Source organism: Artibeus jamaicensis, unplaced genomic scaffold (assembly GCF_021234435.1).
Source record: "Artibeus jamaicensis isolate MK-2021 breed Jamaican fruit bat unplaced genomic scaffold, CSHL_Jam_final contig_432, whole genome shotgun sequence".
Classification (NCBI taxonomy): Eukaryota; Metazoa; Chordata; class Mammalia; order Chiroptera; family Phyllostomidae; genus Artibeus; species Artibeus jamaicensis.
Window position 1 is genome coordinate 15,724,247 of NW_026521828.1, and position 26,393 is coordinate 15,750,639.

The following is a 26,393-nucleotide window of genomic DNA, read 5'->3' on the forward strand; positions in this document are numbered from 1 at the left end:
TCAAGAGTCTGGGCACATTGGTAGGCTCTCATCATGTTCACAACAGAAATATGTTCATAATCTACCATTGTACTGGGCACTAGGCTAAATATAAAAATTGAAAATGAGAGAATGTCTTTGCTTTTCAATGAGCTTACAGTCTTCAGTAAATGTTGACATGAATAAATGAACCAGGCAAAATAGTGTTCCAAAGAGAGAGGTTAATGAGATTTGTGGTCCTTCAAGAATGGGAGGAGCTTCACACAGGTAAAAGAGAAAGGTAAGGCAGCATGATTTGGGGTGTAGAGGTGGGAACCAGTGAGAAGAGATTTAGGACCTGTGAGAAGATCAGGGCATGTGTATTAGAAGAGTGAGTTTGAACAAGTAAGTTGCCAAGCAGGCCAATGAGTGAAGAACCTTGAACTTGGGAGCAAGGAGGTCCAGATTTTATCTTATCAATGCAAATGAGCCTTCAGAGGATCTATGTATTTCTATTGAATTATTAATTAGGTAAGGTGCATTTTTTTGTGTGTTCAATTTAATGATTTTTACCTATGTATACACCTAAGTCACCATTACTAAGATCAAGTTATAGGACAATTTTAGGACCCCATGCCCCTTGCCCCTTAGCTCCTCCTCACCTTCAGAGATGATCACTTTTCTGACTTCCATGTGAATGTTCAAAGGGAAGTGATAAGAAGGCTTAGCGGGAAATTGAATGACTTCTAGGATGTAATGCAGAGTGTGGTTGTGAGAGATTTTAAATGGAGAACCAGCCAAGAGGATGTTAAAATGTTCACAATCCCTGTATCCATTCACTCAATGAAAAATGCATTGGATACCTGTTATGTACATACATACAACAGTAACCAACATATGCTCTTTGTGTGAAGAGACTGACAAATCAGCAGGGGGTTGTAGGAAGTCTTCAAATAGGAGGAAACACAGGTTGCACTTAAAATGGGCCACTAACTCAGAACAGGAAAGTTGAGGAAGCCTTCCTGAGGGAAGAGATGTCCAATGTGAGGCTTGAGGACAGAGTTTAGCCAGACCAGGGGAGACATTGAAATTGGAATAGTCCTAAGCAAAGATAAAAGAAGGACAAAGGTCCAAAGAAGGCAGATGGCATGGCTGTGATGAACAGAGGTTTAGGCAAGGAGAGAATGGAAGTAACTAGGGGGTTTTTCAAATGAGAGAAGTGGCAAGACTGAGTGACTCATGTACCACAGGACCTGCGTGAAACAGATTTTTCAATGCAGGTTGTAATTGTGGCAACCTCCCCGTGCAACAGCCAGCATCTATTGTTCAGAAAATTTCAGGTGCTCCGTGATACAGGCTTTTTCATTGTTGTTTTTATTGTAAGCAGCCTACCTGGTTGTCAGTCATTTCTCTTTGCACTTGAGCCAGAAAAACCAGTCAGGCAATGAGATTTCCATATTTCCAACATCTTTTCCCTACCTCTTTAAGACAAAGCTATTTTCTTATTCTTTGCACATCCTCCCTTTTTCTGGAGTGGAGTGTTCAGGGCTGTACAAAACAGCCAGGGCGTGCCCCTTTCTTCTGATTTGTCCAGCAGGTTTTCTGGCACAGTTTTGAGAAAGCAATGGAGTTCACACCACCCCTTTTCCTTAGTAAGCAGAGAACAGTCTTTGGGACCCGGCAGACCGGAAAAGCCCCTTCCCTGTTCCTAACTCTCCCTGTGACCATGATAAGTTAGTTTTTAGGCTTCAGCTTCCTCATTTGGGAATAATAATACCTGTGGCATAAGGTGTGAGTGACTAGAACACAATGCAGCAAATCCCCTGGGACAGTGTCTAACAGATAGGTCTCCCCTAAACATTGCTTAGGAGTAGGAAATTGGAGTGGTCAGGAAAGGCTCTCAAGGTAGACTGCCTACTTGAGAAGGCTGTGACAAAGGCTGGCTGGGTTACTCTGGGCAAGTCACATGGGTTCCCAGGATCTCAGTACTGTGATCTGTAAAATGGGGTGGTAAGAGTGACATCCACCTAGTGGTTTTATTGTGAGAGTTAAATGAGTTAACACATGTAAAGTGCTTTATTTAGACTGTCTGGTGTGTGTGTGTGCGTGTATGTACATGCATGCATGTCTTTCTACATCCTTTATTGGTAGTGTTCATATCAACATTAGTAATTATTATTTTTGTATAGTGATTAGCCACATCTGTGAGAGTGGAGGAGCAGTGGTTGCCTACCTTGTCGGGTTGTTACCAAGACTAGCTAATGAAGAGGTGCATGTGGCTCAGTGCCAGGTACACAGTGAGCCCCCAATAATGTTTGTTGGGTGAATGAGAGCCAAGTGTTTCTCTCTAAATGTTTTCTATAAATGTTTCATCTTAATGATCAGTGGGAGCTTCCTCAAGGGAGGAAGTGCCAAGGAAGTTCACAGGGTGGCAGCCTGGGCTCAGGCCTAGTGGCTTCTGATTATGCTGAACAAAGTAGATTCAAATCAATCTATTTGATGCCATTGAAACTGTGCCAATGTGCAGCAAAATGTGATTCATGCTGGGCGAGAGCCAGGGTTCTGGTTGGGAAGTCAAAGCAAACCGTATCTGTTTCTAGCACCCTCTCTTTCCCCTCGACTGGGTGGCTCTGGCCTCTGAAAGAGCTTCTGGATGTTTCACAAATTTGGGCCCCAGATGTTTGAAAGACTTTTGAAGGAAAGGTAATCAATCCATTTGGTGGCCAGATGCTGTCTGAAATTTTCCCTGCTACAGCCCTTTGAGTTTCTAAATCCATTAGAAACATAAATTAATTAAATCTAATCAACAGTAGGTGATGCAGAAGATTAAATAGTGAAAAACAAGTACATTTCCAACTGGGTCGTATTAGATGCAGAGAAAAATGTCTCCTCTTTGGAGGTGAAAGTCAAATGAATCTTTTTGTGATAGTCTCAGAAACCTTCTCCAAATCTGTAGGGGGTTTTACCCCCAAACTTAGGCTGACCTAGTGGGTTCACTGACTTTTGAAGTAAATTATGTTTTTCTAAGAGTTCTGAAATGGTCTTATTTTGTTATGCACTAGTTGGAGGATCTCTGTCATTCCTTTATCATGATGGGCCTCTGCCAATACTGCATAAAAGTAGTATTTCCCAGGGGCCTTATATAGTCAGACATTTGGAAACACAGTGAAGCATTTTCCTCTACTCCACACTAAAATAAGTTAACTGAGTTCAGGGCTTATCTAGAAGTGCTGAATTCCCAGCACCTAGAACAGTGCCCGGCATATACAAGGTGCTCAGAAAATACCCGTTGCTTGAATTGTGGGTGAACCTCTTCCTTAGAGGTTTTTTTGAGACTTTAATTTGCCCAGATGAGTTCCCAAGATGGGAGATAATGTATAAGCTATTTCCAAAAAGTGAATTTTTTCACCCAAGGAACAGCATCTTGAGGGACTGGTAATTTTATAGGTTATATTTACAGAATTTGGCTCTAAAGCATTGCTGTGTAGCACCACTGTCCGTTGTCCAGTATCCTCTACCCTCAGATTAAATAGAACTGGAGAAGACACAGGATAAGTCGTGAATTTATGGGTTCACTTTCAGGTGAGAGGCTGTTCTTCAAGTATGGGCTCGGGTCGGTAGAGAGGCCAGCCTTTAGCTATGAAATTGACTCATTCTACACTTTTTGTTAGCCAGTGCAGACAAGTGTCTTGAGGCCATGTGGATAAAGGGGCTGAGTCCTTGCCTGCTGCCTTGTAGAGGTATCAGTTTCCAGGGCATGCCAGAGAATAGTCAAGACCAGCAGCTGCTAACTCAGATGCCTCCAGAGGCCTAGTAACATTGAAGATGACAGCAGAGAGGTAGAGGAAACCCTCAGGAAGATGATTAGGTGCCATTCAACCTCAAGGTAGGGGCACAGGAGCAGAAGTTGAGGGAAACTCAAGGTCTTGTGCCCTTGCCAAAGGAGCCAGCCAGGAGGGGCCATGTGGGAATGCCAGGCCAATGGTGCCAGTCTTTTATTTTTCTAAAGAAACTGACAGTTTAGATTTATTTTGAAATCTTCACCTAAGTATATATTTTTATTGATTTTAGAGAGTGAGGAAGGGGAGGAGGAAGAGAGAGGGAGGGAGGAAGGAAGAGAAAGAGAGAGAGACACATTGATATGAGAGAGCAACATTGGTCAGTTTCCTCCCATACTCACCCTAACTGGGGATTGAACCCACGGCTTAGGTATGTGCCCCAATTGGGGATCTATCCTGCCACCTTTTCGGGTATAGGACAATGCTCTAACCAACTGAGCCACCCAGCCAGGGGGAAACATCTGGATTTAAAAAATATATATGAAACCTCACAAATTTTAAATGTTGGCAACTTATTAAAAAATGGAAAACTTGGTATGGGCTAGCTTTGTGGTGCAAAAAACCCAGCTCCACTGGTCAGATGGACCAGCCTCTGCAACCCATGTCCCCTGGGCTATCTGGCCCTGGGCTGTGGAGTTGTGAAGACCAGCTCTGCCTCCTCTGGGATCCAAAGGGGTAATTCCTTTGTAGAAATAACAACACATTGCCATATAAATTGAGAGTCTATAATGTGCTAGGAATTTCCTTGCCTTCCTTATCTTATTTAATCTTCATAACTCCCCTCCAGAGTGGTACCGTTATTCTTATTTTCCAGAGAAGGAAACAGGTTCAGAGAATTCAAGTAACTTGTCCAAAGGCATGTCAGTTATAAATGGCAGAGCTGAATGGCCTCTCTCCAATGTCTAAAGTGATGCTGTTAACCATTCACTGTATTACTTCTAAATAAAGCAGTATTAAAATAAAATAAACACTTATTTAATGCTTTTGTGTGTTGGGCACCACTCTAAAGGCTTTGCATAAATTTCCTCATTTAATCTTTGGCATAAACCCTCCTCACTTTACAGAGTAGGTAAGTGATGGGGAACAAGATGTTAAGAAATATAGATAAGATGAGCCAGATAGTAAGTGGTGAAGCTGGAATTTAAATTGTGGTTTGGGTAAGACTGCTATTGACTACTTCCTAGAATTATTTCCCCAAACAGTGCCCTCAGTTAGACATACAGAAGGTACTCAGCAAGTTGTTTTCAAATGACAGCAAACTTCATTTTCAACTGTGGACACTTTGGGGATTCTAGACCTGAGAGTATGGTTGGTGCTGCTGGGTAGCTGCTATTCCAGCCATTATCTCAAGTGACTCACTCCTGTCACTCAAGCAGCCTTCACTGTGTCACTTCACTAACTCCAGGCATACAGAGCACAGACCGACAGGCCCTAGAAGCTGGCATAGCCACTAATGAACTATCTAATCCAGAAATCCCTTTTCAGCGATCCGTCAATCCAATTCAAACTGCACATTTGACTGAAATAGTTCACTGGGTCAGACTTCTTGTCATAGAAAGATCTTCCCACCCAGGCTCTGGTGTTTTCTTCCTGCAAATTGAAAGGCCAGAGACTGTCTGAGACAGGGGCTTGAATTTAAGAATCAGGAGGGTGTGTATACATTTCACAATGCGTGTGTTTTCAGGTATAGGATTAGTGAAGGAGAATGAAAAGAATAAGGTAGGGTTTCATTGTTTTTTAAATTTTCATCGTCTCACATGTCTGCTGCACCCAGTTTGACTAGAAGCCGTGTGTGTGTGTGTGTGTGTGTGTGTGTGTGTGAATAATATTAGAAAAAGGATATGAACCCAAGTGACCAGGCAACAACTATTAACAAACATTCTAGAAAACTATTTTCATTGAAAATTGATTGTGTGTCCATGTGACAGACCTTGGGCTATGAGTTAGGAGGACTGTTACAATGAAAAAGCATCTATGACTCCAACCCTACTGAATTTTACAGTCTTCTAGGGAAGTAGAAATTCACGGTCAACCCACAAACAAACATATAATGATGAATTTTGATAGATGCTTTAAAGGAGGAAAAGAATAGGATACTGTAGTACTGTAGAAAGCAAGACATCATGTCTTCTGAAAAGGCCTCACTCAGGAAGTGCTGCTTAAGCAGCAATTTTTAAAAACTGAAGAGATGTTAGCCAAGGGAAAGGTGGGTGAGGGAGAGTAGTTTAGGCAAAGAGAATAGCATGTTTATTTTCCAGACCCAGAAGAAGTCGGGAGAGGCATTAGATTTTTGAGATATTGAAGGCAAACTGGTGGGGTGAGAATGGAGGGGAGGAAGGGTCAGGACATGATTTAAGATGAGATTGGAGCAGTAGGAAAAGGCCAGGTTCACAACATTTCCTTAGCAATAAATTCCCCAAAGGCTGTTTTATCCCAAGACTTCTTCAGGACAGCTTCTGGTACATTTCACTGTGAAGGAAAAGCTATGAATATGAGATTGTGGGTTGTGCTGATCTATTCCTTTTATTGTGTGATAAAATGTTGACATTTAATTCCTGTGGACTTGGCAAGAAGTAATTAACGCATCACAATTAGAGTTAAGAACTGGCTATGATGTGGGTTGGAGAGAAAGGAATTTTGCTACTGCAGTTAATACAGGGTGGGGCAAAAGTAAGTATACTGTTGTTTACATGGAAAATAATACAACCATTAATAAATAATAATACTGTAAGAATAAACTCTGTATTTCAGGCACTCCCGAATATAACCCTACTTTTGCCCAACCCTGTAAGTATTGGCTTTTTTGTGCCTTAAGTTTTTCTCTGCTCTCCAAAAGCCAGTAACTTGGGTTGTTGAAGTCAGTCCTTACAATGTCTACAAAAATAGAGTCCTTAGAGACATAGAAATATGACCCCATTTTCACTTCTCACCCATGTGCTTGGCATGGAGGAAATGGTTCTGAAATGGCTTCAGTACTTTATTTCTCCAGGACTGTTTTTGTTTGAGATGTTCCAGGCTATGAGCCTCTGTAGTCATAAATGATTTTTTAAAAATAAGCTGTATTTTTAAAAAATGGAGCATGCATAACTTTAAGTTTAGGGGAGAATTGTCATATGCATTACACAGGCCAAGAATCGGCTATCCCATGAAAATCCTAAATCACTATGTGGAGACCATTTATATCATCTTTGCTCTGCACAGAATGAGATCCTAGATACTGATAAACATGCCATCTGTTAAAGATGATTCTGTCTTCAGGGAACTTATAATCTAGTTAAGAAGACAGCACACATATACTACATTCAAGCCATCTGCCAACATTTTTCTTTTTTTAAATTTTATTTAGTTATTTTTCAAGTACAGTTTTTTGTCTATTACTCCCATCCCAGCCCCCCCCCCCCCACCCCGTGCTCCCCACCTTCCTCGCATTTCCACCCCTCTTAGTTCTAATCCCTGTGTCCTTCCTATTTGTTCCTCCAAATCCCTCCCCTTTTTTCCCCTTAAATTCCCTTCCCTCTCCCCTCTGGTCACTGTCCCCCTGTTCTCTATTTCAGTGTCTTTGTTTTTATTTTGCTTGCTTGTTTGTTTTGTTGTTTAGCTTCCTGTTAAAGGTGCGATCATATGGTATTTGTCTTTCAACACCTGGCCTATTTCTATAATCCAATATACAGGCCAAGTCATGGCTTGTAAGAAGGTGTCAACTAGGTGAGTGAAGTTTCACATAGAAACTTTCCTTACTTGGTTTCTAAAAGAGACTAATTTCCAACTAGATTTTCCCTTGGAAGGGAGGGGAAAGAGAACAAATTCTAGGTGGGGTAATTCATCGGTAGAGTTGAACATGAGTAAAATAGGGGCTCTGTCTGTAATGAAATACATTTCAGTAAGGAAAATAGAGCAAGGACGCACAGAAGAGAGAGTCACAGGTAGATATGAAAAGTTAGAATTGTAGAATTGTGAGGAGGGAGGGATTTTTTTTTATCAGGGGGGCTCATAGAAAGCTTCATGGAGTAGTGCTACTGGCCTGGACATTTTCATGCACCCATTTTTTTTCATACAGCCATTCAACAGGAATTGAGGAATTGTGTGCATACCTCCTAAGTGCAAGTTTTTATGCCAAGTCCCCAGACTGAAATAGTGAAGAAGATCTTGCCCTCAGGGAGCATACTCTCTAGAATAAGATGTCAGCGTGTACAAGTAATGGGCAGAATATCTTAGGGGACTGAAATGCCATGAAAGTCGGTCAGCAAAGACCATATTTGCTCAGGAAGTCCAAAGATTTTGACTTGGCTGACGTGTCAGGTGTGTGATAAGGAGGAAGAGTTAAGGTTGAACCCAGAAGATCCACTTTACCATGCTAAGAAATAAAGCTTGTAACTAAGAGTGAAAACTTCAGGAAGGATCAGGAAAAAAACAGGAATGATAGATGAAAGAGAGTTGGGAGAAGAAATAATAGCAGGCAGAGGAAAAAGAAATGAGACCCAAGGGAGGCATCTCAAGAGCATGGGCTTTGAAATTAGAGTTGGGGTACAATCCCAGCTGCACTACTAACTAACTGGTCTCCCAGACTTAGGCAAGTTATTTAACTTCTCTGAGCCACCATTCTTCATTGGAGAAATAGGGAAAGATACTGAAATCATGGCTTTGAATGACAATGAAATAAAACACAAAGCACAGATCCTGGCCAAAGTCGGTGTTCAATACATGGGGAGATAATGTAGACTAAGAAAGAGAATATGTATAAAGAACACAGTACTATGTCTGCTATGCAGCAGGCCAATTCAGTGAATAGTAGTCTCACAGAAAAATTGTGCTTTTCTGTTTATCCAAGATCCAGCACAGTGTTCCACAGTTACTAGGAGCTCAAAGTGTTTGCCCAGTAGTGGACATACAAGTGTCATATTTGGGGGGCTAGAGATTTGAATTTTGTGGTCATTAGCATATGGATGGTACCTAAAGGTACGAGACTGCCAAGACAGAAATGGCCCTGAAATGTGTGTAAAACATTTGTTTTTGTAAATTGCCTATTTTAAAAGCAGTTGGAGAACATGTTATTTTCAAGGCTGTTGTGAATCATTTTGCAAAGAAAATAACATTAGATTTTATCTTTTGAGTAAGTTTCTTGATCCTGTGTTAGAATTTCTTCGTGTCAAGTGCAGTTATATCAGGTGAAGAGAGTCATAACTAAATCATTAAAAAAGGAAGAAGAAGAAAAATTGTGCTTTTCTAAATGTTAAAACACTGGTGTTCTGCTGAGACTAGAATATCTTGAGGCTAGGTTAACAGCAAGCTAATTTCAGGAGCCTCCTTCAGGACAGTTATGGTCCTCTCCTGTAGTCCCACTTTAATCAAGGAGTGTGCAGCTAGAGACTTTCCCATTAAAGTTGGACTTCCTGGGAGGGAGAGCCACTGGGAAAGTTCCCAGCACCCTCACCTGGGTCTGGCTATTCTTGAAATGTCAGTAAATCTCCCACAGGGCGGTATGAGAGGGGGGTATATTTTCCCCTCTGACAGACTTGTTTCTTTCTATAATAATAATAATGGGAGTGATGGTGAAAGTTACCCAAGAAAGGCCATAAGGAGGTCAGGCTCCCTGTCTCACCATTTTTAAGTATAAACAACTAAGCAACCTCTTGTCTGGCAGGCAGATAGGAGGTAATGGTCCTGGGAGCAGAAGGAATAGAGTCCTTCCTGAAAGAGATAGAGAGAGAGAGGAGGGAGAGGGGGAGGGAGGAAGATAGGAGGAGAGGAAGAGAGTGAGAGGGAGAGAGAGGGAGGAAGGGAGGGAGGGAAAGAAAGGAAGGAAGGGAAAAGGGAGGGGAGAAGAGGAAGGGAAAAACAAAAAAGAAACCAAGACATTGTTTTTCGCACGTAGTGATCACATGGGTCTCTGAAATACTGATTGAGGGGAGAAACTCTTACTAGATATTTGGAGAATTTTGTGAAGATAGGGCTTCAATAGCATGTTTCTTCCCATATCTACCTTTTGACTGAGGATAGAAGTTGACCTGTACAGATTTTATTTCAGCTATTAATGGGAGACCCATCCTGGTTACTGGTTTATATATCCATATATGTATTTGTCTATTTATTCATTCATTCATTTAGCAATTCCATTCTCTTTCTTCTTCATTACTCTTTCCCTAGCTGTTGAAACTTTCTCATTGCGTATACACCTGCTATCATTTCTATGATCTTATAGCAATGCTCTCTTAGCCCAACTTCCTTACTATCTTCTACCTCATTTCTTTGCTATTCTTTTCAGCAAAATGGCTTGAAATGTCATCTGTACTAATTGTCTCTAGTTCCTCTGCTCCCATTTGTTCTGAAACCCACTCAGTCCTTTCACCCCGACCCTCCCACAGAAACTAGTCAAAGGCAAGGATTACCTCCATGATTCAAATCCAAAAGTCAAAGAAGCCTTTTGCCTACCTTTCGGCAGTGTTTGACACGCTTGGTCACGCTCTCCTCTGCATTCCACTGGGCACCCAGGACATCAAGCTTTCTTTATTTTTTTCTTCCCATGGGCTGCTCCTTATTTGTTTTTTTCTGATTATTCTTCTTAGCCCAGCCTTTCAGTTGTTGGAGTGCCCCCAAGTTCAACTCTTTGTCCTCCCTTCCTGTTTTCATACACTCACTCCCTGAGATCTCCCACAGTCGCATGGCTTTAAATACCACCTGAAATGATGCTCATAGCTCCCACATTTGTATCTTGAACTCAGAGCTTGCTCCTGGACTCTGAACTCTCATTTCCCATGGTCTACTCAGCATGTTTGCTTCGAACCTCTCAGACTGCCCATGCCTAAAACGGAATGTCTGGTCTTTTCCCCAAAACACCATTTCACCTTCAAACTTTCAATCTCAGGGACAGCAATTCCACCATGCAAATCATTAGGACAAAAACCTTGAAATCATCCTTGATTTTTTCCTTTCATACCCCATAATCAGTCCATCAGCAAGTGCTGTAGCGTCAACTCTCAGTATGTATTCAGAGTCTGATCACTACTCTACCTCCACTGCCAATGCTGTGGTTCGAGTCACCACCATCTCTCACCCAGCTTATCTCAGCACCACCACTGATCCTACCTCATCCCTCTCCAGCCTGTTCTCAGCACAACAGCCAGACCAGTGCTTATAAAATGCCAGACTTCACCATTCCTCTATTCTGTACCCTCCCACAACTTTCCATTTCAGTTGTTCTCACTTTTTAAAATTGTGACCAAATGTGTACATAACATGAACTTTAACCAGCTTTGAGTGTGCAGTTCAGTGATATTAAGTACTTTCACATTGTTTTGCCCATCTCACTTTTGGTAAAAGCCAAGGTGCATGGTCCCCAAGACTGTATTATTCGAATCTCTCATATCTCTTACATCATTTTCCTCTTGTTTGCACTCTCCAGCTATCCCAGTCTGCTGACACACACATGTTTTACTCTTAGGGTCTTCCCCTTAGTCTCTAGAGCACTCTTCCTATGGATGCCTACGTAGTAAGCTCCCTCATCTCCTTCCAATCTTCTCTGTGGTTGGATGGGCTTTAAAATCTAAGCATCCCTCCTACTTCCAGCACTCTTAATCTCCTGTTCTGAGCTGTACTCTTTTCCCATAGTACCTAACATATGATGCAATTTATCACGTTCATTCATTGTCTTTGCTCCACAAGTAAGTTCCATAAGGACAGATAGTTTGCCTATTTTATTCATTGATATTTACCCAATATCTGGAATAGTACTTGACACATAGCAGGTGCACTCAGTGAGTATTTGAGTGAATAAATGGAATTATGAATGAGTCTGTTAACATTTAGTCTTTACTGATTTTTCTACATTTTATATTATTTGTGGGTATCTAAACTGCTACATGAACATGAAAGAAATATAATTATCTAAATATTCCATTTTCAATGAATAGAAAAAAGTAAGGATGTCGTACTTTTGTTTAATGAGTATTTATTAAAGGTAGGGTCTGGCTAGTGATGAAAATCAACAATAGTTTATCCTACCTTTTATTGTTTACCTACTTTATGTAGGCTATTTTATTTAGGGCTTTAAAACATCCACATCATCCAAAGAAAGAAGAGGGTGAGGAAAGGAAGGCAGGAGGGAGGGATGGAAAGATAAAGGCAGACAGGGGGAGAAATACTAAGTGATTCATAGAATTGTAAGTGGCATATTTGGTTCTAATACTTTCTGTTTTCTTTGCTAAAACCATTGAAAAACTATCATAGCATAGTACCGGCAGACTGTGAGCAGCATCTCAATGTTGTCTGGCATGGAAACTTCATGATTTTAGAGAAGAAAATCCAAATCCTTTTCTACTGTATTCTTCATTTATTTATTTAGGCCCATCAGAGTTTAGCAAGGGGACATACTGCATTTAGTGTTCAATTTGTCCTTTAAAGATACAAGAGATTTCTTGACTTCAGGGATATGGGTAAGATTCCATAGGGTGAGTTTCCATATATCAAAACTGGGATTCTTATTCTGTGGCTGAAAGACTTCATAATAAGGTCTTTGAACAAACTGTTCTCCCCACATTTTGTACTGTATCCCAGTCTATCATAAATTCCAAGTCTCCATACTGAAAGCTCCTTGAAGGCAAAGACCAGATGTGTTTTGTTTATTAGCATATCTCTGGCACCCAGCCCAATGACACCCACAAAATAGGTGCCCATTTAAGAGTTTCCTGGAATCATAGGCCTATTTGCTTAACACAGTTTGCTTAATACACTTTGAATTGTCTCATTGCCACTACCATGCTTGCTCCCAAGTAGCACCATATTCTAGTTCCCTCTCTTCACCAGCCCAGCTGCTCTTTTCTGTCCCTGTGATTCATATGACCCTTAATTCCTTGCCAATTCTGCAAAGGCTTTTTAGGATAAAACCTGTTATTTATTGATCAATCTATCTAGTTCTCAAGTCATAAATACTCATTTAAACAAGAATTTCCCCTTGTCTGGCACCCCTTAAAATATTTTCTTTTGTATTTAACCAGCATAAATTTTTTAATTCTTTGGTACTTTGTTCAGGGAAACCAGTCTGTATGCATTGGTCCACTTTGATATGAGATCTCTTTGGCTCTCATTCAATGATCTACTAAAGAAAAAAATAATTAAGAACCATCTGTTATATCTTAAAACACTCATCTAGGCACTGAGGGCTCAATGATGAATACATTCAGTATGGAGTTTATGATTCAAAGACTGAGAAAGGCATTGAAACTGATTCTGTTACCACTGGGCTGAGTGGTGATGGTAAGGGGCGATCACTGTGGTGAAGGAGAAGGGCTGGTGAAATCAGCCTGCACCATGAGGGGAGTTGTCTGGCTTTGGGAATAAGTCATGCAGGGCTTCCTTAAAGAAGTGATATTAGAGCCAGCCCACAGACGGGGGGAATTTTAGCTTCCACAGTGCAGATGCCATGCCTCACTGGCCTCAGAGCATCTGGCACCACGACATTTTTTACCAAAGGCGTGCCAAACAGACTCCATGTTAAGTGTGTTTGGGCTGCACACTGCCTGCCCAAGAGCCCCTGTTCCCCTGCAGATGTGATGAGATCCCCCATTTTGGACCTGAAGTCCCACTGACTTAGGGGTCAATGGTAGATGCCCCATGTTGTGTAGGTAATAGACCCAAACGACTGGCAGAGTTTGCATTGCCTGAGCAGTTAATTACTCCTCTGCTTTCTGAAAGAGTGGGTGGCAGATGGCAGACACCTTGATAGCAGATCCCACTGTAAGCCTCACAGGCTTATGGTTAGTAGGCAAGTCTGGACTGCAACCAATTTCCCACTAGATTTTTCTGTACTTAGATGATTTAAAAATTTTAAAACTCCTTTGCCCTTTAGGCAAGTTTTGTTCCAACTATGGGAAAATTCTCTCTTCCCAGCTTCTTTGTTGCAGAAACATGTTTTGAATGAAAGGCAATCTCCATCTACCCACATGGCCTGGATTGTCGCAAACCCAGTTAGTGCTGGAGTTTGGTCAGCATGGGGAAGCTGTGTGCATTTTAATGGGAACAGCATGGCATTCATTACTCACCTGCTTCCTACCATCTGGATTTTCACAGCTCAGCAAGCATGGTGGGCTTCCTGCACACTACCAGGGAGAACTTGGCTCCTAAGGAAGGCAAGACTCTAGGTCCCTTTGAAGTGATAATTTTATGATGGACACCATGATTAATTGAGAGGGGGGGGGCATGCTATCCCAAAAATCTGCTTTCATATTTGGGTAGTTAAAAAGTAATGCACCACGTTGGGACGATGAAATACAGGCTAGGGGAGATGTTTGGATAGAAAGCACTAATCTATTCATTTACCTCATAGCCTACAAAAACAAAAATAAAAAAGTAATGCACCATTTCCACACAGTGAAAGGGAGATAAACCACCTTGATGCCTGTACTGGGAACCAGGCAAGTGCAGAAGAAATTGATTGGGTGGTAAAGTGAAGTGAAAACGTGCATGTGAGAGTCTGCACAGATATTCCAATTCAATATGCAACACTAATCTGGTCCCATGCAAAAAGCTGTGAGGAAAACAAAGATGGAAATACATGTATATTAGTGTGCATTTCTATGCAAATAACAGAAAACCTGTGATTTAGCAATAGCTGAAACTAGATTATCTATTATTTAACAAGCCCAAATATAGGCTATCTCTAAGGTAGGTTTTTGTAGCTCAGTGCTATCATTGAAGACATTGTACTATTTTTCCATGTCATACTTCAGCCTCTTGGCTTTTTAAACTCTTTAGATTTAAATCTCCTCATGGTCACATGATGGCTTCTATGACTTCACATATCTTGGTCACACATAACCACACATAGAGGCAGGAAGCAAGGAGCAGTTGGTATGGCCAGAAGGGATCCCCTTACTTGTTTTCTTCCTTTTACACAGGGAAGAAAAATCTCTCCCAGAAGTTCTGTTCCCTTGTCCCCCAGCAGACGTTCCTACATGCTCCACTGGCCAGATCTGGGTCACATGGCCACCAGTGCCACAAGGGAGGCTGGGAAGCAATTATCTGCATTTTTCAGCCCCTATAGTAGGAGGTAGGCAAGGTCAAAAGGCTCTGGCTAAAAGTACGATACATTACCTGCCCTTAGTGAAGTTGATTTACAGGGGCAGACTGACATGTAAACTATGCCCATTTGCTAACATTGTGCTTGTGGTTAAATCGAAAGGAGCAGTTGTGATAAGATCTGGGGACCTGGAGCTGTTGGACCCTTCTACCTACCTCTCTTCTTTCATATAGAAGGAGTACACCACCAGGTTCAAGTTAAGACCACTATGCAAAGAGTTAATTGTATTCAAATGAAAGGAAAAGGATTCAATATCTAAATCCCAGACACTGGTTGGATGACAAAGGAGTAAGTCTGGATCAGAAAGTGTGTACTACTCACCAAAGGTCAGGATAGCAAGCCTGTATCATGTGTGCCACCAACCTCCATGCCAGGGGCATATATGACTAATTGATCACTACACTCTGCCATCAAGCCCGGCTGTGACCTCAGAACTCTTCTTAATAAACAGCTTTGCACAATAGATCACAATTGGTCAGCAAGATTAGGTCTATTTGTTATCATTACTCAGAACTTTTTATTTGCCACTCCTGTCACCAGGACCAAGCTAAAGGAATGAGAGAAATAGGATCAAGCTAAGAAGTGAATGCTGCTGAACCAAGGACTCGAACATAGTCCCATTTAAAGACAAAAGGCAGAGAGCTTCATGCATAAACCTAGTTTGTGATTGGCAAAAGTGTGTTGATAAGTTGAGCTTTCCACCACTCTAAAAACAGAATGGTGATAATATCTAAGCATTAAGATTAAAAAAATAAAATCTCTGACTTGGAGTAGTAAGAAAATGACCATTGGCCCTAAACTGAGTTAAGTCATATCTGTAGAGACCAGTAGTATTGAGGGTCTGTATTTGCACCACATTTTTAACATTCAGAAACTCTTACATTCCTGTCAACTCACTTTATTTTATAACTGTATTTCTCTTGAAAAATTATGTACCATGAAGGGGCAATATGAAGGCCCACTCTGAAGTGGTGAAACTGTTCTATATCATGATGGTGGTAGTGGATACACATCTCTGTGCATTTGTCTAAACCCATAAAATTGTACGCCGCCATAAATGAATTTTACCATGTGGGAATTAAAAAAAATTTTTGAAAAGTTTAAAAAGTCATTCAGACAAATTCTAAAATCTCTTCTTTAGTTTAAAAAACCAAACCAATTAAAGTTGTTTACAAAATTGTGTATTTATGGTCATAATAAAAATTAGAAAATACTGGAAATTTTTTTAAAGAAGAATAAGAAAATAAACAAACCACCCACATTCTACACCAAAGTAATATCATTTTGGCCTCTCCCTCAAAGACCTTTTCCCTATGAATGTTTGTGGATTTATAGGAATTAGCACTTGTGTCCAGGGGAGTCAGATTGTGAAGGAAATTTCATTTTATATTTTAAGCATCTTCTTGGTATTGATGGAAGTTTTAGTGGATATATATTACTTTACCAGTTTAAAATATATTTTGAAATAAAAATATGTTAACAAAATTGCAGTCACCTTACATGCACTTCAATTGCCTGCTTCCCCTTTAAACTTTACTACACATTAACATCAGCAAGGCCATTTTGGCACAATCCCAGTAGCAGTACATGGGCATATCTTGCTCGACCATAATCAAACTTCTTTTTCCCTCCAATTTTGGTAGAAAATATGCTCCAACACACTATTTCAGTTATCAAAAACTTACGAGAGAAAAATTTCTCTAAGGAAATGATTGCTGTCTTTGGACCATGAAAGAATCCAGAAAGGAATTCACAGTTCAGTGTAAATGATAGGAGTATTTTTAATTCACCCTGGGAAGTTTAAGAATCCCATTTGTTTAATCCACAAAGTCATTGCCAGTCTAGCTAGAGGCTCCTGGGTAGGGATGACAAAGGACAGCCATGCCACCTCCCCTTACTGTAGGGCCCATCGCTGATTAGTCATGGCACTTCAGGCTGGAAGGGACCTTCCAAACCCTTCTCAACACAAACTTACTATTTGTGCCATTCCACCATTGTCATTGCTATGAAACTTGTTTTCTATCCTTGCTGATATCCTGGTCTAGATGAAGAAACAGGGAACCCTGCCCAGAGTCAGCCTGACCATCAGGAAGAAAGCCAGGTATGAGTAGGTGGAATTAATCAGCTGATTCAAGTAGAGTAGAAGACTTTCTAGTGTTATCTACCAAATGTTTCTTAGGTGAAAGATGACATATTTAATGGCTTCTGAAGGCTGAATTGCATTACTCTCTCACTTCAATCCCTTTGCCTAGGATTGATGCTGAAAAGGGCAATGCTAGTAACCTCTCAGTAAGATCTTGTCCTCTCAGAGGGTTTGGGTTTAGGTCCTCTCTAACTTTCAAATGAGTCATTTGGTCACAACAGTCACTGTGCTATAATACAGGTCACAACAGTCACACCTTGAATTATACATGGCCTTCTAATCCAGGGACCTGCCTCAGCCCAGTGTCCTGGTAGTACACAGACTCCAGCTGAGCATGGTACTGTGGGCAGCTAGGGCATAGGCTAGAGGACCCCTCTTTCTTCCGCCTCACCATCACATGGATAGAATTGGCTGAGTCAGTTTCTATTATTCAGATAAATGGAGACTTCATGTACAGAATTAGCAACCTGGGACCTTTGTTGGATGGTGAGATTACTTTTTAAAAAGAAAAAAATTGGTCTTAGCCAAGCCCATTGAAGTAGAAATGGGGTTACTGGGCCACCGTCTTGTGCAAATTAAATCAACACAAATAGATGTAGAACAGGGCAAATGTCCTACTTCCTTTAAAAATTACGTTAACTACATTTGGCCTCTATACCTGCTTTTGGCTCCTGTTGTTTTTGTTTTTAGTCAAAGACATGCACTTGATCCACAAGTCTACAGAACAGAGGGAAAATGCTGTGTTTATAGTTTTTTTGTTCAACAGCATTAAAGGCTGGGCATTTAATAAAATTGGATCAGATGAACTGGTCATTTAAGGCCAAAATCATGTTGAATTTGATGAACTGATTCCTGTTGACTATGATTTCAGATGAAGTTGTCGTCTCTAATTTTGCTAGTTTACTTTCCCCATATTCTGGTTCTGTAAAAGTTGTTTTGTCTTAAGCAGGCTAAATTTTCCAATTTAAACTGCTGTACCAAACAGCATGATGCGAACCCAAGAGAATTTGTATCAGAAGTTTTAGTATCTTGAAATTGGAATTGGGATGATTCATGAGTTTTGCATCAATTATTAAACAGTCATAGATGAGGATCTGCAGAGATTGATGGGGTAGTAACACATTCTGGTTACACCTACTGGCTTAGACATGATAAATGAGGCAGGAAACATGAAAGTTCAAAACAGGCTTTACCTTGAGCTGCAATGGCAAGTGCTCTGAAGGGAGGGAGACAATGGCTAGTTATAAACAACCTAACATGCAGACCAACTGACTGGCAGGATTAAAATAAAAATAAGGACTTGCCAAGGGGACGAAGGAATTTCAGAATCCTTTGTGCCCATCATCCTTTCTCTTACAAGATTCTTGAGGTCAACATAGAACAAAAAAATGATAACAGCTGGGAAAAGGGGGGTGTTTTTATTATCTGGGATCATGTCTGAGGCCCCATACTGCAGAGTTCTAATAATACTGGCTTGGATCATGTGACTTAGTCTGGAGCCTGACTCCTACTTTATGTGTGTATATTGATTATTTTTCTTTTTCCAGTACCTGTCTTTTCCAAATCCCCATACCTGGTGCCTTCGTGTTAGGTCAGGACCCCACTGCAGTATCTTACCTGGACATGCACTCTCTAGGAGGCATTATTCCTTCGATCTTTCTCCTTCCTTCATACAAATTTTTGTTCTTGTATATGACCAAAATTCTCTGTGCATATCTATGGTTCCTTGTGATTTAAAATGTGCTGTAGCTTCCAAGCAACACTTGTATTTAAGAAGGGCCTTGGAGACAATGCTTAACCTAAAGGTGTTGCTTTAATAGTAGGGGCTATAGGTATTGTTGTATTTGGGCCCAGTGGTCTTTTCTAACAATTTTTAAATAATATGGGCAGCATACATGTATGAAAGACATTTAGCAAATTACAAAAGAAAATGTATTTCTTTATAAAGGCTGAGGGAATAGTGAGTAAAAATAGATACTGCAGGCAGAAATCATTGGTAGAAGCTTGAGTACAGGAGAGCAGATGTGTTATTTTTGAAGATGATGGCAGAAACGGGGTGTGATAGGGTGAGGAGTAGAGCATGTTTTCATTGAAATGGCTTGGAGGGCAGAAGCCTTTCGGTGTGTGTTCTCCATGGAGTCTGGGAGGATGCCTCATGCATCCTGTGCAGTGATGAGTGCTTTAAATAAATGAACAGATTCATGTCTGAAAACTATTGAGTTTTTAAAAAATCCTACCTTGTTTTTACCTGTGTGGATCTTAAAGGGAGAATGAAAACATTTTCACAGAGAATCTGGGCAAAAAGACAATGTGTTATGGCATCATTGAGAGAGTGAGTTTGGTTCCCTTGGAGTGACATTTTCTTGGAAACTGAGCCAGAAGCTGACCTTGGGAAAAGCTATTAACTCTTCTGATACCAACTTCACCAAAAGGAGAGGCCCATCTTTTAGTTCCTAATACATGGACCCTGAAGCCCACCCAGGACTACAGAGTCTGTGTTAGAACTGCCGCTGAGAGGGAGGATGTCAGCGGCCTGTAAACAGCATCTTAGCCCTAGACAGAAGAGTGGAGCGTGGCACTGTGAACCCCCAGGCCAGTCTCCCCACCACCCTGTCACCTCTCCCCAGTCCCCCTTTTCTCTGGAAGGTGTGCATATCTTCATCAGTTTGAGAGCTTTGACTCACTGCTTAGTACCAGATGGAATTCTGATGGTAAAAGAAACAGCCACTTCTTCCTTAGGTTGCACCCAAGTCAGGAAGCTCTGTAAACAACCTCAGTGCTAACTAACCACTCACTGAAAGACCAGAAGCAGTAACTTAGGAGTGTATCCTGGAACTCTAGTGCTTTTCAAGCAGGGTGTTCTGAGGTGACTTCAAACATCCAACAGCCACCGTCCCTCCTTTGTGCTAAGATGCACAAACTGTAACAAAGAGAAATGGTCAAATAATTCACTGGAGGTCGTCGGCTTCCCAGCCCTGCTGGGCTTTCTTTTTCCACAGTGCGCTCTTGTTATAGAAATAGGCCTTCTGAACTTACCTTTGGAACTAAATAACCACGCAACTTCATGTTTCCTTAGGGTACTGTTCATTTGGAGGGCTCTTCCTATGGTAATGGATTAGATTTCCAGTTGAATAAGAAATGGAGTGGTCTTTTCTGAAGGAAGACTATAGATCAGACATCACAAGTGGGTGACTTACACACCATCTTCAGCCAAAAATATAGACAGGCATATATATTTTTTAATATCCTGGCCTGGAAAAAAATTAGTTGCCCATATATAAAATTTCAGAGATATTGCATAAACAACTGAATTTCCAACTTCTTTATTTCATTTCAGTTTTTTATCCTCACCTGAGGACAGACTTAGAGATGGGAAGGAGGGAGAGAAAGGGGTGAGGAGAACCATCAGTGCAGGAAAGAAACACCAATGCCAGAGAAAAACACTGATCAGTTGCCTCCCCTACATACTCCTAACCAGGAACTGAACCCTCAACCTTTCGGTTTCTGGGACAATATTCCAACCAACTTAAGCCACACTAGAGCCTCAAACTTCTTTTAAGAATATCAGAATATCTGGCAATGCTTGCAAAAGTTCATGGCCAAAGTTGTCTTAAACTGAGTGGTGACTAGTCCCCTAAGAGGGAACACGAGCTTTCTGCTTCTCCTGGCTTCCTTCACTCCATTTACCTAGTGGCCCTGGAGAGCTTTGAATTTGCTGTTCCTCAGGCCAGTCAGCTAAGAGGCTCAAATGAGAAATCATGAATTGTTCTTTTAAATGCACCCAGCTTGAAAGTGACTATGGTTAATGCCATATTCTTTTTCCTTCTGCACAAAGAATGACTGTTAGGAGCATTTTCACATATGCAGAAGGACTATTAGGCGCAAAGTGGAGAATCGTGCACTACTTACCTGAACAAATCAGGCATATAAAGAATATCCTGAAATGATGATATTAAAGTAAGATGAGAGATGTGAATTATTCAGGGGCAATTGCCTTAGTTTTCCAGCTCACTGTTTCCCCTTTTTGCCATCCTCACATGGACATAATCTTCAGAACATTCCTCTATCAAAGGCCACAATCATAATTCCCCTGCCCTCTTTAAAAAAAAAAAAAAACAAAACTTATTTGAACTCTCTGTAGCAATTGTTGGAGCCCTGCAGGGGAATAATTAACCTCTGACATTTTTCTAAAAATAGCCCTAATAAATCCAATCATAGGTAATTTACCTGTCTATATTTCTCTGGGGGTAACCATCTTTGAAGAAAGACTTAGCAGGCTGGCATTCCTCCAGCAATTGTCTGTGATCTGAGTTCCTGGGGCCTGTGTATTTTCTCTGTTTGGAAATACAGGGACACATTGCCCTCTCCACTCTGACCTCATGATCCTGTTTTTTCAACCCCTTCTCCTGGGGTTGGAAGAAAGCCATGCTCTTACAGAAAGGTGTGTTGGGCTCACCAAAAAAGAGGGAGCAAGGGTCAAGCAGGAGCATTTATGGTGTCCTCTCTTGAATTTCCAACTTGCTTAGGTTGCCAGTGAATTTTCATGTCTGAGCCTCAGGCATCCTAGCCTGGCTTCATCAAGGTCCCCAGCCCTCATTTGCATAGCCACCACTGAAACCTGTTTGGGGAGGCTCTTTGGTGTCGAAGAAAGAGAAATGCAAGAAGTCCAGGAAGGGGGTACAGGCTCTGTGGCTGGTTGAAATTATCAAACAAAATGGCCAGTTTCCCTGAGACTTAAAGAAATTTGTTTTCTCTTGCCCAAAATAAAAGGATCTGAATGTACTTTTTCCTTTTGTTCTCAACAGATTTTTCAGGAGACCACAGAGCAGTGTGGGCCTCTAGGAAATTTACTTTCCCAAGTGCCACTTGTAGTGACACTTGAAATAAAACCCTTGTAAATTCCACTGCAGAGACAAAGCCTTAAGCCCTTAAATGCATGGAAAAGTAAATCTATTATCTATCATTTCAAAGTAAGTGTGCAGTTACTTAAATTGCCTTTGTCTTCTTCTTTTCAGCTGACATTATCTCTACAGTAGAATTCAACCACACGGGAGAATTACTAGCAACAGGGGACAAGGGGGGTCGGGTTGTAATATTTCAACGAGAGCAGGAGGTAAGTGGCAAGTGAATGCAAAATGCCCCTTTTCTTCCCTTGTTAAAGGAGGCCTCCTACTATTCCTTAATCCTCAGAAGTCACTCTTAACCTTGGTGCTTGGATAGCAAGCTAAAAACTGCCAAAAAGTTGTTAATGTCTCCAGTTCATAAAAGCACCTGAAAATAGTCTTTCCTGGGCATGGCTTTATCTTTTTGAACCTGGGTATTGCACGTCTCTTCTGAGCTGCAAAATGCCATGGGTGCTTTTAGAGCATAACTCCTCCTTTTGGAGTGAGATTTATCCTCGAGTGGTTAAAATTAAATACCCCTCATGTCAGGTTCTCCTACAGAATATGTAGGGGAAAAATAATTTTTTGCCAACAGCTGTGAAGGGACAACTTGGGTCAGCAGAGAAGAAAATTATAGCTCGCCCCACCAGAGGGACTGCCGTCCCCCAGAATGACATCTGAGTAATACAGGGGCACGCACTTCACTGGAGGTGACACGAAGATCCCGGGAGCTGAACGCTGTATGCTTTCCAAGCAGGCATTCTTATTTCCACTGAATCTCTAACAGCCCATTTTTTCCTGGGATTTGGGTTCCATTAGGGATTATTTCTCTTTTTCATATAAATTGGGTTGTAGGGGCGGCAGGTGCGTTATCTGCTTCTGTTTTGTCAGCATAGAGTCGTGGTCCAATATGATTCCCTGGGCCTCCCCTGGCAAGGTCCTGGAGCTTCAGGCAAGCCAGCCTGTGTTCTAGTAATTCTCCTATCTGCTCTAAACTGCCTCTGAGATTCACCCAGAGCAACATCAAAGGGGGAAGCCCAGTGCAGGAGAGAGGCCTCACCAGAGACTTCCCTAGCAATTTAAAGCCTGTTTTGTGCCTCAAAGCCATTTATGTTCCACCTCCCTTTAAAAAAAGGAAGGCCTCATTTAGAGGTGATATATCTGGTAATTGCACATTATTTGCAATTATTTTCTATAAGGGCATCAGAGTCCCTTGGGGTTCTGTATAAATTCAAGTGTTCAACATTAAATCAGGCACCCAGCCTTTTCCATTGGCCCTGGAAACATGGAAATGTGGCTGGCAAGCAGGAACTAATAGCTCTTTGTGACCTGGAATTTTTCCTGCTTTTCCAGAGCTGCCGAGTGCTAATTGGTCTGGCACATACTGCACACACTGACAGTTTGATTTGGATGGTACCAAATCAGCACTTGGATAAATTTATCTTTAAGGTGGACTGGCTCTCTCTGTAGTAAGCAGGCTAGTCACAAGTATGTCAGCATTGAAAATTCTCTTAACACTGATTTTCAAACCTTTGTCTTCAGTTTTTTAAAAAATCCAATTAAGTTCATAGTGATGATAAAGAGGAACTGGAGAAACTATTTAGCATAAATTATCCAGGACAACATGTTGCTGGGAATATTTTGATCCAGGTTTTTCCATTCACTATACACAGGTTTCACCTATTTTAATGGACTGCAATTTCTGGGAAACCTGATTCATTAGTGGAATGAAGGAAACATATTTTCCAAAGAAGGGTGGTTTGGTTTAATAACAATAAATAAATAAATGTCTGGCATAATAACATGCAGCTAAGTGTTTAGCTTTGTGGAGAGGCTTAGGGTTGAAACAGACAGTGAACCTCAGAAACAGCCATGTGACAGCACCTAGGACAGGTGTGTTTGCTACTCCTGGGAAAGACTTCTCAAGATGCACTCTCCTGGATACTTGGCTGTGGGAGTAAACCTCAGGGCCTTCTCTAATCATATTTAACACCTGGGTATATTAGTACCCATTGGGAAGTTGAGATTTGGGTTTGGGTGTTCTTATCCACCCAGAAATATAACTTTTTAAAAATTGAGCCTTTTATCAAGAATCAAGCTTTTAAAAAGACCTGGATTTGAATTTTTGAGCACAGTTTTCCAAATCCCAACTCTTGACACTCTTGGTATCTGGTTCTCAGAGGCTGGAACAAAACCTCCCTTTCCTCTTTCCTCTCTTCTCTTTCTTTGTTTCATGCCCTTTCATTCTTTCCACCTTTCTTCTTTCTCTTGCCCCTTTCTGCAAACCCTTTTCTCTTGCTTCTCATTCTCATTTATTTGGCTCCTGCTGTTTGCACTTTGCATGATCAGATCTGGAGGAAAGCCAGAAGTAAAGTGTCCTCATCTCCCAGTGAAACAGATGTCTTCTCTTCTGTCTGTTTTGTTACTCAAGTTAAAAAAGAGGGGCGGGGTGGGGGAAAGATCTGATGCCCAAATCTACTATTTAGAAGTCCTGTGACCTTGGAGGATATCTCTGAGCCTCTTTTGTTTATTTCCCTGCTCTGCATACCTCTCAGAGATGCTATAACAATCTGGTGAGATTTTTAAATGGCCAGTGAAAGACATGGATGCTATAGCTTTGTCCTCTTTGTAAGGGTTTGAAAAAAGTATGTATGGACATCAGTGTGGGATGGCTCCCACCAAAGGGCATTGAAGATATCCATTAGGGTGCAGAAAGAAAATATTAGAACTTTTAGTTATGTTGATTTTTAAAAATGTATATTGATTATAGAATTATGTCCTCTTTTAACTTCTAGCCTATGGTATATGTTATGATGTGTACCATATATTATCACAGAATTTCATGTTTATAATTTTAAGTATACATATATTGGAGGTACTAATAGTTGCCAACACAGGTACAAGAGCAGATGCTTTGGAGGCCTCTGAGCTAAGGTAAGACTTGGAATGATCAGAGTCTTGCTCTCATCCCATACTGCCAAAGCCTGCCCATCCCACCACTAATGATTCTGCTCAAAATATAAAAGAAAAGAAAGAAATTGGTGAATTTGCAGATAGCTGATATGATTTCATCTTTGGTGTTTTTGTTTTCCCTTCCTACAGAGTAAAAATCAGGTTCATCGTAGGGGTGAATACAATGTTTACAGCACATTCCAGAGCCATGAACCCGAGTTCGATTACCTGAAGAGTTTAGAAATAGAAGAAAAAATCAATAAAATCAGATGGCTCCCTCAGCAGAATGCAGCCTACTTCCTTCTGTCTACTAATGGTACGTGCAAGTGACTTTGCCTGTTGGGTATTTGTAGGGATTCAGTCAGCCAAACCATGTATTTCAATCTCTCTTAGAGAAATCTAGAGATTTCAATTTTAACCTTTTTAACCCTGTAGACTGTCAAAAAGCTTCAGAACAATATTTGCAAGGTGCCTGGCAGAATGCCTGCCCCAGAGTAGGTCCCCATAAACAGCAGTTACTCTTTTTAAATATCACCAATTTCTGACTGGATTACTGAGCACCCTTAACTGCAGTTTTCAACTAATGCAAATCATTTCTAGGTGTGGTTGTAATATGACTTCCTCTCTTAAGATTCATTGGATGTTATTCCAGGAACACATTTCAGGAAATTTGCATCCCTGTGAGTCTGGCCTAATGAATAGAAGTTATTAATCCCTGAATGCATTTTGGGGTTTTTAAAGCATATGTCTGTGTCTCTCTGACCAAATCAAGTTCTCTCAGGACAAGTTCAGAAGAGAGAGGGACCCTACCAAAGAGCTGATGAAAAAGTAGTTTCTTTCTCTTTCTCCCTCTATATTCTTCTAACACCACTTGTTGATTTCAGTAGAATTGATATAAATAGGTCAGAGAGAGAAGATGTTGGGAATTGAATAGAGTGTCAAATTCTGTGTTAATTCGGGAGGCCCTTATACAGTGGAATTACCTACCCCAAAATTTCTTAATGCCCTTGCTGAAAGAAGCCATCTATGCTAGAAACAGTTTAGAATATAATCATATATTAATGGGTGCTAATTGAATAGCATAACAAGTAAGAGGATTAATGTGTAAAAATTAAACATCCTTTTTTAAGCAAATCAGCTAGACAGTGATTCACTTCATCCTGTGTGTGAGTCTATGAGTAGTGTCCATTTCAATAGAAATCAAAAAGCTAGGGATTGCTATTTGCCTCCTCCCAACATTTATGAAGAAAGGGAAAATGTTCATATGCCAAGTGAAAAAAATGCAAACTATGTATATAATATGATCAAATATATATTAACATTTTAAAGACTAAAATGAAACACACCTAAAGGGTTTTCATGATTAATTTTTGATGATGTATTATGGGGTGACTTATAAATTAGTTTATCATTTTATTTTAAAAGTTTTAACAATGTATTTTATTTTAATTTTATAAAAAAGAAGGGGATTTTTTAATGCATACAAACCAAAAATCCCTCAAATATAAAGCCAGTGTACAAATCTAAAAGATGACCATTCTGAAAGA

At 40.7% G+C, this 26,393-nt stretch overlaps 1 protein-coding gene and 1 non-coding gene across 4 annotated transcripts in view; both read left to right on the forward strand.

Annotated features, from left to right (window-relative positions):
- PPP2R2B (protein phosphatase 2 regulatory subunit Bbeta) overlaps nt 1–26,393 on the forward strand; it is a 291,119-nt gene that overhangs the window by 159,933 nt on the left and 104,793 nt on the right. For 2 of the 3 annotated variants that reach the window (XM_053665949.1, XM_053665951.1), the window contains exons 3-4: nt 22,027–22,124; nt 24,997–25,162. In XM_053665949.1, coding sequence (XP_053521924.1) covers nt 22,027–22,124; nt 24,997–25,162 — 264 coding nt within the window. The remainder of the gene's footprint in view (nt 1–22,026; nt 22,125–24,996; nt 25,163–26,393) is intronic. The other variant, XM_053665950.1, reaches the window with a different exon arrangement.
- On the forward strand, nt 13,995–14,124 carry LOC119061416 (small nucleolar RNA SNORA36 family). The gene has a single exon (XR_005084776.2). It is a non-coding gene; the product is annotated as a small nucleolar RNA SNORA36 family (small nucleolar RNA).